Source organism: Caretta caretta, chromosome 8 (genome assembly GCF_965140235.1).
Source record: "Caretta caretta isolate rCarCar2 chromosome 8, rCarCar1.hap1, whole genome shotgun sequence".
Classification (NCBI taxonomy): domain Eukaryota; kingdom Metazoa; phylum Chordata; order Testudines; family Cheloniidae; genus Caretta; species Caretta caretta.
The window spans coordinates 12,956,509-12,970,190 of NC_134213.1; the positions used below are offsets into that span (position 1 = coordinate 12,956,509).

A 13,682-nucleotide genomic window follows, 5' to 3' on the forward strand; every position below is an offset into this window, starting at 1 on the left:
CTTCTAGGCACTTCTCAAATGCAGAATTTCTTCATTTACATAACTCAGAGGCAGTTCTGACAGGGAACTCCCTTTGGGAGGCCCATCATTCCTCTGGGGGAAGCCAAGCTTGAAATTTACTGGAGCTTACCATGTGTTTCTGTTCACAACACATCTTGAAAAATAAGCATCAAACTAAAGTTTAGGACTGGGAAGTGGTTCTATGGAATTTTGTAAACTTCAAGCAGACAACTATTTTAAAAATTAAAAGTCTATATTACATACATTTCCTATTTGTAAAAGTGCTAATTGAAATGTCTGCTCTCTGATCCACAGGGCTGTTTTTCTATTTGTCATTTTACCATATCAGTTTCATTAGTCATTAATGAACTTGTCTGACTAGCTTGGTTAAAGGCGCCAAATCCTGCCAGATGCCGGCTGTCAGCAAAATGAATTTCCTGTCTGACCAGCAAACAAACAAACAAACATTTTGAGAAAGAGATTTTTTCCATGTAACTAGGCTGCCTTTAACTGTTTCCCATTCTCCCAGCTGTGCCTTTGGCCGAGTAGCTGCTTTTTCCTCCAATTTTTTTTTTTTTCACGTTACAGCACAGTCACTCCTGCAGTCTCTATTTGTCTGTCCTGAGGAGGAATCACATTGTCCAAGGAGTTAAACCATCGGCCAAGAGCAGCAGGTTTAGGACAGAAAGCAAAATTTAATCTCCTCACACCCAAACCTAAATCTAAGGCTGGCCTCCGTCTCTGTTTCTTTGGGGTTAAATATTTGGAACACTAACAACAAACAAAAATCTAGTTAACATGTCACATTGTTCTTTAATTGTTTCACCTCTCTCATTTTAAGATACCTACATGTCTATATCAGGTTTTTGCAAGAGAAACAGTCAGGAAATTTTTGCACACTGCTGTCCACTGATTATTTCACCTTAAGATTCCCCCATGCAAATGGTCAGTGATGTATGTTCCCAAACTCACCCTACAGCTGTAAATCTTGCCTCATGTCTCTACAATTTCAATACATTATCAGGACCTGGTGATGGGACTCACTGAAAATGTTAATCTAATTTGAAGAGAGATCACGCAAAAATGGCACGTCCTGACTCACCAGATATGGTTCCTATGAGTACTCAAAGTCACTCAGTTTTAATGACAAAAATAAAATATGAACTAATAAGGAGTGAAGGATTTACATAGGTCTCTGGGCCACTCAGAATGCAGGATTCCAAGAGATCATGGGTTGAATAATGTCAGGACACACACATCCTGCTGTTGGGTGAGCAAGCATTCTGTGTACTCCGCTGAGACAGTTCTCTGCCATACTGTGTTTTTCCTGTCTTACACTTTTTGAAAGGCAGCTTCTGGTGGATTGAATGCAGGGCTGGGACGCCAAAGTTTGATATGCTCAAAAATAGCAGCCCATGGCTAAATCCAGAGCATGACAGAACTAGATCCCACTCAAAACGAGAAGCCTTGATTACATCTAGAGCAGGATGGGCAATGGACTGCTGACCTAAGCAGCTCTCAATTTTTTTATTTTATTTTATTTTATTATTTATTAAAATCCCTACAAAATGTCATGTGAAAGGCATCGGGAAACGCAGAGAGATATCTAGCTAGTGGCCCAGATTCCCAGTCCCAGCTCTGATGCTCAGTCACCTGGGTCAAATCCCTTTGCTTCTTTGTGTCTCTGCTTCCCATTTGTAAAATGGGGGTGATACTACTTGCCAACCTCACAGGGGAAATTAGGCCTTGTGAGTCCACAGGTGGGGCCATTGTGAAGATTAAAGAGCTAATGTTTGCAAAGTCCTTTGGTAAACAAATTGTGCACCAGTAAATTATACTATTTAGAGTGGATCAAAGACCTAGAGAGTAAATGGACCTTGGTGCGGCTTAGGATGCAGGTGTAAGAGCAGCGCTCAATTTGCCTGCTGAGGCCCTGGATAAACTGTCAGCACTTACCATCCCATAGAAGGTGTTATCTGTCCAACCCCACTGGGAGGGAGGGAGTAGAAACCAGGGATATCCGATGTTTGGGAAGGACGGTGCACACCTAAGCAGAGGATCAAGACTTTAGTTAGAGAAGGAAATTTGGGAAGAGCAAGCAGTAGCATTTCCAGGTTTCTGGTCATCCATATGTTTTCAACTTCTATATGTACTTCCATGTACTCCAAGGACAGCTACTCAGTTAGGTTTGCGACTCGTGAGGGCAGGTCGATGCTACCGCTTAAGCGGATGTAACTTATGTTGCTCAGGGCTGTGAAAAAGACACACGCTCGCCCCTCCACGAGCGACGCAAGTTATAGTGACCTAAGCGCTGTCCGCACGGGCGCTACGTCCGCGGGAGACGCTCTCCTGCCAAGGTAGCTTCTGCCTCTCACAGAGGTGTAGTAATTACATCTCCCGTCAGCATACAGCTGGTTCACCGGACGCACTGTAGCGCTTCGAGCGCAGACCTGCCCGCAGAAACGTTCGTGACAAAAGTATTTTCCTTTGCACAATCGTTCCAAATGACAGGGTACAACAACTGATCCCTTTTAATGGTTTGGTTGGGTCTACGCTGCATCTGGGAGCAAGCCTCCAAGCTCGGCTCCACAGACTTGTGCTGGGTGGACTCTCACTAGCGCTCTGAAAATAGATCTGAAGCCTGGGCCGGAGGAGAGTGGGGCTTGGGAGTCCAAGCTCCAGCCTCATGGGCAAGGTCAAAGCACCACTTAGCCAGCTATTTTTATAGGGCTAGCGTGAGCCCTGTTAACACCATGGACCAGGGATGGGAGGCTCCCTCCCAGGCATGCCCTTCGGTGTAGCCCTTTGCTGCGGGGCAGGGCAAAGCGATAACCTTCAAACATTACTGCAGAAAAAAGATGACGACTCTACTCATGTTTCGTTCATCCAAAGGCCACAACACTCACCTGCTAAACAACACTGTGCTTTGCATTTCGGCTCCATCCCAGCAGTTTCTATTCCTCTCTTCCCACTCACACTGTTCCTGCTCATCTCAGATAAACTCTTCCTTATGGGGTGTCACGGTAATGCTGACCAATGACCCCATTCAGGAGCAAGGCCTTCCTTCCCTGTGGCTTCCTGCCATTTCATTATGCACTTTCTTTATCCATAATGACTTTTTCCATGCGCTTCCCTCAGGGCCATTTCTCTAAGCGTCCCTTGTGTATTCCATTTCAGAGAGGTCTTGATTTTAAGGGCCTGATTGTCTCTTCTACCACAACCTATTTGTGCCGCTCTGTTGGTGTCAAGGGGCCATAAACTAAGTTCATGTGGCCAGCTGGGAATTCCCCTTTGCTAATGGGATTCCCTGGGTGCTCTTCACAGCTGTCAGTAACAGAGTGTGGTTAGAGGAAAGAGGGTATGGCCGGAGTGTCTTTATACATTGGCTATTTTTCTGGCTTTCAGGACAGCTTCTCTTGGAGCCTTGGGCAGCTGGGAAGAAGTTAGAGCAGCCTTGAAGCTGCTTCTACACGGAGGGCCAAATGGGTCTTCAGCTGCCCTCAGAATTGGGGAACTGAAAAACATAAGCACCCTGCTTTGCTCTCACTGCACTTGGCACAGGATTAAAACCCAGAACCAGGCTTTAGGTATCTACCTCCAAAAGGGACATGGGGAAGAAAGATCCCCAGATTAATGTCCCCCATGTGGGAAGAAAGAGAGCGAGCGTGTGTGCATCTGTCTGTGTGATGAAGAGTGAGATGTTGCCAGGGAAATGCCTTATGGTGAAAGGATATGAAATGAATGATCCCTTGAACACAACACTGACCTTTTGTATAGTTACCTGGTGACAACAGAACATCAAATAACCTTTCAGTTATGTATTAGCCAATAGATCCTCGCCCTGAAGGACACTGAGGATGTAGTTTGGCCTATCTCCAGGAGGAGAGCACTCTAGATTCATGGGTCTTCAACAGAGGTTTATGCTGTGGGACTATTAGCAGCTCCAGTGCCAATCTTAATTTTCATGAAAGGACATAGGGCAGCCGCCAGTCCCTGGGGTAGGCTGGTGCTCTATTGTTTAAAGCTTTACATACTAATAGGAAGTCCCTGAAGCACACTCACAGGCAGGGACTTTCAAAGGCCCTTGAGGAGTCATGGAGCTGTGTTCTGCAAGTAGTTTTCAAGGGCAGCCTGATATAAGGTGCATTGTGTTATATTCCCTCAGGAGCCAAGCAAGATTGGAAAAAAATAAAAAATAAAATCTTCCCTCGCCACTTTTGTGAGACTTGGAAATCTGCCATTAGCTATGCTTCTAATAGGTTTTAATTTAACTTTGTATTTTTCTGATGACTTTATTACATGCTGGTGGCTGGCAAGCAATCTGCTGTCTGGAAGAGACACCAGACATATTCTGGTATCTGTTCCATGGGTGTAAATCCTCAGCAGTCTGTGGACTTACTGAGGGTAACACTGGTGAGACCAGAATGTGGCCCCTAGGGTTCAAACTGCTGACAAATCACCATCACCTCCTTAGCCATTCCCCTTACTTTATCACACATTGTTTGGCAGCACTCGTAACTCAGCTAACCTATCATTTTGCAACATGCTCAGAACCTTTAGAAATTGAGATTATGTGGACTGGTGACTATTGTATGAAATTACAGAAAATTCCCCCACTCCAAAAGGTGAGCAACAATACTGTGTGGGTGGAACACTTCATTTCTTTACCTCTCAATGGGGGTGTTGGCAGGATAGCGTCACATAAAGTTTAGAACGGTAGGTAGCCATGTGGCTTTGGTATGCAGGGCTTTGCGTGAAACACACCATCTTGTGTATGCACCTGGAGTTTTCCACTGACTTCCAGGTTCAAATGAACCCAAGATCCCTGCCAGAATTTAGGTTGACACAAAGCTGTAAATTAACCTAGTTTTACTTGAAACTATGCCCAGGGTCTGCCCAAAGTTTGTGAATCTTAGCAAAGCTTTGGATGAATTTGGAAGATTTTGAGTCTGTTGCACCAATACAACATATAACAGCAGCTTCTCACTAGCCCCCAAACCAGAAATGATTTATGATAAATTCACACATGTATTCACTTTTCACAGTACAGGGACTAACCTCTCCTTATCGTACTTTCCTCTATACTCTTCCTGAAATGATTGTCTGCTATGTATTATATTAACAAATAAGAGAAATCCAAATACTCAAACTGTATGACAACCACATACGCACGGCTGCAGTCTGTAAAAATCCAGCTACACACCAGACACAGATCCCAGTTAGTCAAAATATTTCCTGTTTCAAGCATTTATTTTCTCATAATGACAACCTGACAACTGTTCGGGTATGAGTCAAAAGAAAGGTTACTTTCCATTTTCTGGTTGACTTTTGTGAATCATCCCCAGACTCTGGTCTATTCTAAGGCTACAAAGGGACTTATTACACGGAGAATTAAGCAAAATGGATGATCAAGGCAGATACTTTTTGATGTTCAAGCCTCTCTTGGCCATGACTGCAAAGCATCCTCAAGGAGCTAAATCCCAAGCAATTCCCCTGCTAGCCGATGCCCCTACCTGCCCATGGCTCGCTGCACTTAGTGTTTGCATTGATGGTCATTTATTTTTTAAACTGGACATAGGTTAAAGAATCTGACCGTGCTGGAAAAACACAGGCTATGTAGCAACTCTAATTTCAACAGCTTATGGCATCAGCCCCCTCTTCTAAGTCTTCATGAGGACCCCTGCCCCAACAAGCTTATGTAGGATAAGAGTTACCTTGTTTCTGGTTGATGTCGGCTGGCAGGTGTGGTGAATGGGAGCCATGGCTGAAATGTTCGTTGCTGTATGGAATGAGTGGGGTGAGTGGATGGACTCCGTGGGACGGCTGCACTACAGGAACCTTGTTGGACTGTAAAATACAAGGGGAGGGGAAAGGCTTCAGCAATTTATGCCTTTGTGCTTTACAATCCAGGTATATTGAGTATCTGGTATTACGTGTCTAAGCAAATATCATTAGAACCGCTATTCCTAGCAAAAGCAAAGGTCTGGATCAGAGACTTCACAGGGGGGAGGGATAGCTCAGTGGTTTGAGCATTGGCCTGCTAAACCCAGGGTTGTGAGTTCAATCCTTGAAGGGGCCATTTGGGGATTGGTCCTGCTTTGACTAGATGACCTCCTAAGGTCCCTTCCAACCCTGGTATTCTATGATTCCATGAAAGCAGCCATTCCTGCCTGCCTAAGACTGCAAGTGCCCTCTGTAGGCCTGGCTTTGGAAGTGAGATGCTGAGAATTATAATAAATCCTCTCAAAGACAGAGCAGAAAAATATCTTTACCTAAATAAATAAATGCTACAGTCCCTTACAGGAAAGATCCACACCAGCAGTGACGCTGGTGTATTTTGGACCATCACAGTAAAATACAACACTGTTTTGTAATATTTATGATGTTACCCTGGACCAGCACAACCAACATGAAGTTTTCAAACTCTTCAGTACTACCTATTCCACACAGAATTTCTCAAATGTGGCCACCAGTGGCTTTTCTTGTGGCCACAGCCTCCTGGGCAGTGATGAGGGACGGGGGGCAAAGCAGTGGTCCCTCCCTCTGGAGACACAAATGCTGGAGGAGCAGGCAGCTAGTGAGTTCCCAACCTTCCTGGGGACGGTAGGGTTGGGCTCCAGCCCTGGGGTGGTGGGCAGCAGGCTCTGGCCACCGGGCTCCAACCCCAGCTGTGGGGCTCACACCCCCATCATCCCTGACCCCCTGCTGCCTTCACCAGCCTGTCATGTTTCTCCCACTGTCTCCCTATCGACCTCCCCATCCAAGGCTTAATTTGTCCCTGGGCTTGCCAGGACTGAGTAAGTCTGCTGATGTGAAAAGTGATATTTGTAGGTTTGTTAATATCACTTTTCACAGCAGCAGACTTACTAGCTAGCAAGTCTCTTTAAAAAAAGGAACCAAAAAAGCAAAAGAAACAACAACAAAAAAGACAAGAACCAGCAGAGCACCTTATTTGTGTTTCTATTCTGTGTAGGTTCAGTAAACAACAGAGACAACTACATTATTTTTATTATTGAGTCTGAAAAAAGATTCAATAAATTAGAATGATTTGGACACGTGTATACGCCTATTTATTTGTTTTTCCTAAAGTTAATTCAGTATTTTAGGAAAAATTTGTCAGCGCAGCCACCACCAAGAGTTGGTGGCCACACATTAAGGCCACCAAAAAATTTGTTGTGAGAACCCCTGGCCCTACAATACCTTCTTTATCTCAGGATGATACTGAGTATGTTAGCAAATGTACTGCTATCCTAGCACCCTCTGTTTTGCCCTATCAGTTCCCTCTGCTGAGGCACGTGGCAGGGGGGTGTGCTCTCTCTCTCTCTCTTTTTTCTAAATCTAAATGTGAACATGTGTTTTCTAAAGTAAGCGACAGGCCCGGTGTGTTTATATCAAAGGTGCTCACTAATACAGAGACCCAGCCCTCTGACTCCAGGGGCCCCTCAGTTTAGCAGACTTGAAGCATGCCTATTTCTTGGGCTCTCAGGCGTCGGAGGGAATGAGTCAGACGCGAAGCAAGGAGGTGGGGGGAAACATGAGGTCATGTGTGCCGCCTCCCCACCCCCCCACGAGTTGCTGCTTGGCTTGTGCTGAGCATGATCGCACGGACTGAGCATGCTCAGTAACATCCGGTGAAGCCACTGCCCTCACTCTGTCCCCGTCTCTGGAGTAAGTTTAGTCACCTTTGTTAGTGTATAAAGTGCTACACTTTACATCTAGCCACTTCAACTACCAAATTCTTCCCTATTGGCAGAAAAACGTAATCCCTTGAAAGAAAGCTGAAAGATCACACAGCAAAATGGTTTCAAGGAAAGGGATAAATTACCCCTTCTTAGTTGCCCTATATGACAAAGAAAAAATGGCACAGAAAAGTGTAAAAAGAAAAGGAATACTTGTGGCACCTTAGAGACTAACCAATTTATTTGAGCATAAGCTTCCGTGAGCTACAGCTCACTTCATCGGATGCATACTGTGGAAACTGCAGAAGACATTACCTACACAGAGACCATGAAACAATACCTCCTCCCACCCCACTCTCCTGCTGGTAATAGCTTATCTAAAGTGATCACTCTCCTTACAATGTGTATGATAATCAAGTTGGACCATTTCCAGCACAAATCCAGGTTTTCTCACCCTCCGCCCTCCCCACCCCCCAAACTCACTCTCCTGCTGGTAATAGCCCATCCAAAGTGACCACTCTCTTTACAATGTGTATGATAATCAAGGTGGGCCATTTCCAGCACAAATCCAGGTTCTCACCCCCCCCCCCCTTCCAAAAACCACACACACAAACTCTCGACCAAAGAGAGTGGTCACTTTGGATGGGCTATTACCAGCAGGAGAGTGAGTTTGGGGGGGGGGGGTGGAGGGTGAGAAAAACTGGATTTGTGCTGGAAATGGCCCAACTTGATTATCATACACATTGTAAGGAGAGTGATCACTTTAGATAAGCTATTACCAGCAGGAGAGTGGGGTGGGAGGAGGTATTGTTTCATGGTCTCTGTGTAGATAATGTCTTCTGCAGTTTCCACAGTATGCATCCGATGAAGTGAGCTGTAGCTCACGAAAGCTCATGCTCAAATAAATTGGTTAGTCTCTAAGGTGCCACAAGTCCTCCTTTTCTTTTTGCGAATACAGACTAACACGGCTGTTACTCTGAAACAGAAAAGTGTGTGACTAAAGGTAAAGAATAAATAGCACAAACTGCCGTTCTGTGCTAATTTGTACTTACAAAGACACTTCCCTGCCTCAGACTCTGCTAAACCATAGGCAGTGGTCTTTTTGAAGTAGGGACAGGTGTCAAATGTAGAGATTCTGGAAAGAGCACAATCCCTTCAGCTGCCGGTGAAGAAAGGAAGGCGCAAAAAAGGAAAGGAGAACAATAGGAAGCAAAAGGACAGTGTGTCCTGGGAACAGGCCCTCCAGATTCCTGAGCTATACTTTGGAATACCTAAAGGAAAGACTGGCCGCAAAGATTCCTACATAGTTTTACACAGAGTCAAGTACATTCCGGGACACAGAATTTAGGAGCTTATAGGTCCACACTTTGGAACACTCTGGGTTTTCACACGTACTAGTCACTGATTCTAGTTGTTTTAGGTTTTCAGCACCTCTGAAAATCAGGACCAAAATGTCTCATGGATGGTTCTCAGAAATGGAGAAACCCGTATTTAGTAGACACTTTTTGAAAGCATTGGCTTTCCTGAGTGCTGTGTAAGCACTCATCCAGAACAAACATCAACTAATTCTATACCTTCTACCCCACCAAACCTGAGTAACCTCGGAATAGCTTCATGGTAGCCATGGACAAATCTGAAGGATGCAGCAAACAAAATTAAATTCAGAAAAAACATTTGTCTCCCCCTCTCTCTCTGTTTCACCATCAGAGCAATCAAGTCCTGAAATCTTTGTGAAATCAGGCTTCTGTGTTAAGCACAATGCAGAATATTTCTGCATGTTGGAGCACAGAAAAGGGAACTTGTTTAAAACAGTGGCAGTGCTTTAAGGAAAACACACACACAAACTTTGCTGTCTGCCTCAAGCATGTTTGCCATTTCATACTTGCCCAGTTTTGCCCACAATGCCTTTAAACCCAAACTGACTTCACCATGATTAGGGAAACAGTCAGGATTTGTCCCAGGGAAAATCTGCAGACAACATTAGGACTGATAATAGTACAAGTTTTCGGAGGAATAAGAGTGGACCACATACAAATGCTGATCAGTAGTTAAAGGAGGGGACCCCGAATCAGCTCTCCTGGGTTCCATTGCAGCATCTACAAATGATTTGTTGTGTAGATGTAGGCAAGTCACTTATCTCTAGGCTGGATTCTCCACTACCTTTCATCTGGTTTAGCATTTACACCTGTACAACGTGAGTATAAAACATGACTTTTCTGATTTCATAGCCGTTTCACACTTAATCTGCACAGGTAGAAGAAAGTGTAGAATCAGGCTTCTGTGTCTTGGTTTTTTTCCATCTATAACAGAGGATAATAATACATAATCCACAGCAGTCTTGCAAAGCTGAACTTGTATGAAGTATTTAAAAATCCTTGGGTAAAAAATACAATATGCATTTATATAGCATCTCTGTATGAATTGGAAAATAAATAATCTGTGCTAGTAGAAACTGTGTTACTTCACATTTGTATACACTACCAAATGTTTGCTCAAGTAAATAAAACAAAGCTGCACATAAAATTTTATTTAAGAAAGAAAGCAAAGCAACTCTCCAAACTCAGAGTGTTTAGTCAAACACTGGATCTTTAGGTTCTACCATGAAGCACTGAATTTTGACCACTCTGGATCATGAGAGGAAGTCTGGAATAGTTTTTCAGGGATATTTCTGAAATTGGCTATAGTTAAAGCCTAATTAAGTGCTGGACTTTCAAAGTTAAGGATATGCAACTCTATATGCATATCTCCACGTTCCTAACTTAATACATTAATACCCAGCAGGCTCGTGCAAATCAGTTGTCTGTGCACACTAAAAGCCACCCTTATACCCATGTGCTTGTACAAATATTTGATTTGTGCACACAGCTAGTGCTTTATGTGCAGAACTTAGGCACAAGCAAAATTATATGTGCAACTTTACCTGCCTAACTGATAATCCAGTCCTTGATATATTAAGGGTGGGATTTTCAAAAATGCTCAGTGGGCCTAATTCTGCCTCCTTCGAAATCAGTGATAAAACTCCCATCGACTTAAATGGGAGCAGAGTTAGACTAGTGCCAAATACTTTTGAAAAATCTAAACCTAAGCATTTCTGTTGTCCACAAAAGGGCAGAATTTTCACTCTTTCACATCCAATCTGGTCCAAAGTGGAGCATCATTCTACTATTTGATCCCGGTAGGAGGTACAGTCCTGTGCTCTTCTGATGTGTGGACTGTGGGTTTCTAAAGCAATGAGTAAAACAGATGGCCATTTAAAAAAATGTGATTCATCATTATTTTAATCCCCAATATATATAAAAAGTAACAAAACACAAAGGTCATGCAGTCACAGCAAAGGCACAAACTGACAGTTGTTTTTTTCCCATTAGATGCAAAGCAGGACACCAGGGCTGGGCATACAAAAGGGCTGCAAATCAGTTACTCAGATTTTCTGTCAGTTCAGATGGAAAACATATTGCGTACACCAAGGTAAGTCCAGCCTTTCCCCCCCGCTCCTGTTAAATTACTCCTTCACCTGGCTGTAATACCCTTTCTTACTACTCCTGGCCTGGCACACACATCAGGCAGGCCAAGGCCCTAAGCAAGCAAGCAGGCAGAAGCATGTCAGTAAGGGACTGCCCGGGGGTGCTGCTTCCTCTCTAACAGCAAGTTGTCAATGGGAGCCTGTTTCCTGAGCTAGACAAACAGAGAGAAGGAAGGAAGGTTCTGAGAAGATGCTGAGAAACTGAGAAGGTGTCTTCTACTTTGATTCACAGCTTTAAATATTTCAGTCTGTATTTGTTCACAACCAGGAGCCACCTTCATGGTTACTAAAAGAAAAGGAGTACTTGTGGCACCTTAGAGACTAACCAATTACTCCTTTTCTTTTTGCGAATACAGACTAACACGGCTGTTACTCTGAAACCTTCATGGTTACTGGTCACCATCAGATTCTCTATAAGCTGCCAGGCACTGCAAGTTGTAAAAACAGATCTGACGGCTACAAAAGCCTATACTCAAGACAGGGGGCATCATTTCCCCTTTTGATAAGGCCTGGATTTAGTTCCTGCAAACAATACATTAATACCTGAGAGAATCTTGAAGGTAAGTCTGAAATTGCCAACCAATAACCAATAAATTGCCTTATGCTACGAAAACTGACCTGAAGACAAATGTTTCCACAAGCTGAATTGCATTTAATATAGGAGTATTTTAAAAATTTTAATAGTCCCTCCAACCAGGCCCCTATTTAACCTTCAACCTATATTAGCTTTGAGAAGACAATTTGCAGGGAGAATGCAGGAGAAATAGAACTGTTACTGGAGGACTCTGAACAGTACTGCTTTGCATGTATTTTTATGTAGTTTAAATATTTCACCTGGAAAAAAAAACACTGAAATGACATTGTAAGGGATGTGGTGGTATCAGAAATAGGTCTATCTAGAATGTCTCTCTAGAACACAGGGGAAACTGGGATGGGAAAATGTAAGTTATACTAAAAATATGAGGAACTGGATGACTCTGGGATTGGTGAAGGGCTCTATGAACTTTCGTCAAAAGTCACTGATTCAAATTCATTTTAGGTCAGTGGTGGCGGAAAGTTTTTAGTTATCAACTGAGGGCTATTTTAGATGCCTATCTAAAATAACCTGTCTGGTTTCAGTCCAGCCTCCCATGCACAGATGTCTACATCAAAACCCACCAAAACTGGAGTCTTTGTTCGCAGTTTCAGTAGAGGCCAAAGAATGAATGGGCCACAGAGATTAACATCTTCTCACCCTTAAAAGTGGGACCATTCACACGACCCTACAGGACAGCTTACACTGCTCTGCTACTCACACACGGCCTGTTTTATGGACAAGAGGATGGACACAAGAACTGTTTTTTCCAAATGGGACACAGTATCTGAATGTTCTTGTGTCCCAGATCACCATTTTCTCTAACAAGTTTGACATCTCAGACTTGTCTCTAAACACATACTTTCTCAAGTGTGCAACTGCGCATTCTCGTTTTGTTCACCCTGGTAACCAAATAACACTGTGTTCTGGTGCAGAATTCCTGTCACCGTCATGCATAATCTTATACTGCTCTTACTTTTAAGTAGCCACACTACTGAGATTACTCAGCCTCTACTAACCTGTGTGAAATTGATGGGGGGGGGGAGAAAAAAAAAAAGACCCAGACAGCAGCAGCTATCACTCTGAAGCTGAAAAGCCACCTTCCTAACTAATGTAATTGGATGGGCAGTGCAGAAATGCAGGTGCATTGATTATTAAGGAAGACAAACTGCTGGCAAGGGACAATTATGAGACTTCCTCCCTCACATATAGGTGTGTCCAACTTCAAGAGAAGCTCTAGGCTAACTATCAAATTCTTATTCTTGCTGAATGGACATAAAACCAGAAGATTCATCATCACCACCACCACCGCAGTATCTTTCCCTTCACAGCAGGATGAAGGGCTGGGCAACTCCATCCTTGGCCAAACGTGACCAAGATGCATGTGCAAACGGGTACCATTTATCCCTGGCTGCCCAAGGTTCCTGAAGCCACCAGCGGTTTTACCACTGGATTATCCAAAACTGCTCAAAGCAGGTGTTAAATCATTCACGCAGTGCTGAAAATGCTAACAGTCACAGGACCTTTGTCTACACTTGGAATCCCAGCATTGCTGCTGCTGGTGGAACTGCATCAGTGGTAGCAGGTAGAGGACATGTTTTAGAAATATTCCCTTGTGTAGACAAGTCATAACTGAAAGTAAGACACGTAATGCTGGTGGCCCTTAACTCACCAGGGGCCTGAGCCAATGAAAGCCTTTTTTATTAACTTCATTGGGAGTTGGAGTAAGCACCCAGGGTCAAAGCCCTCAGCTGGTCTGCAGACATGAGCTGTAAACTCTGGATATAGCATTCAGCATGATACCGAACTTCCTATGGTCTGTGCTTTGTTGCTCACACATTAAAATAAGAGAGAATTGCAGGTAACACAAGAATTAATACATTAAAGCAAAAGAGCAAACGCATCC

General features: G+C 43.7%; 1 protein-coding gene and 1 long non-coding RNA gene across 18 annotated transcripts in view; one reads left to right on the forward strand and one right to left on the reverse strand.

The window, feature by feature from the left end:
• TCF7 (transcription factor 7) overlaps window positions 1-13,682 on the reverse strand; it is a 142,990-nt gene that overhangs the window by 44,991 nt on the left and 84,317 nt on the right. For all 17 annotated transcript variants that reach the window (XR_012669564.1, XR_012669565.1, XM_048861834.2 and 14 more), the window contains 2 exons: window positions 5,715-5,847; window positions 1,957-2,047 (listed from right to left, as the gene is read on the reverse strand). Coding sequence is in view for 15 of the 17 variants with exons in the window: in XM_048861834.2 (XP_048717791.1) it covers window positions 1,957-2,047; window positions 5,715-5,847 (224 nt within the window). In the remaining 2 variants the exon portion in view is untranslated. The remainder of the gene's footprint in view (window positions 1-1,956; window positions 2,048-5,714; window positions 5,848-13,682) is intronic.
• Window positions 1-13,682, forward strand: part of LOC142072947 (uncharacterized) — an 82,190-nt gene that overhangs the window by 25,335 nt on the left and 43,173 nt on the right. Inside the window, exon 2 of the long non-coding RNA XR_012669573.1 lies at window positions 11,048-11,147. This is a non-coding gene — a long non-coding RNA (uncharacterized LOC142072947). The remainder of the gene's footprint in view (window positions 1-11,047; window positions 11,148-13,682) is intronic.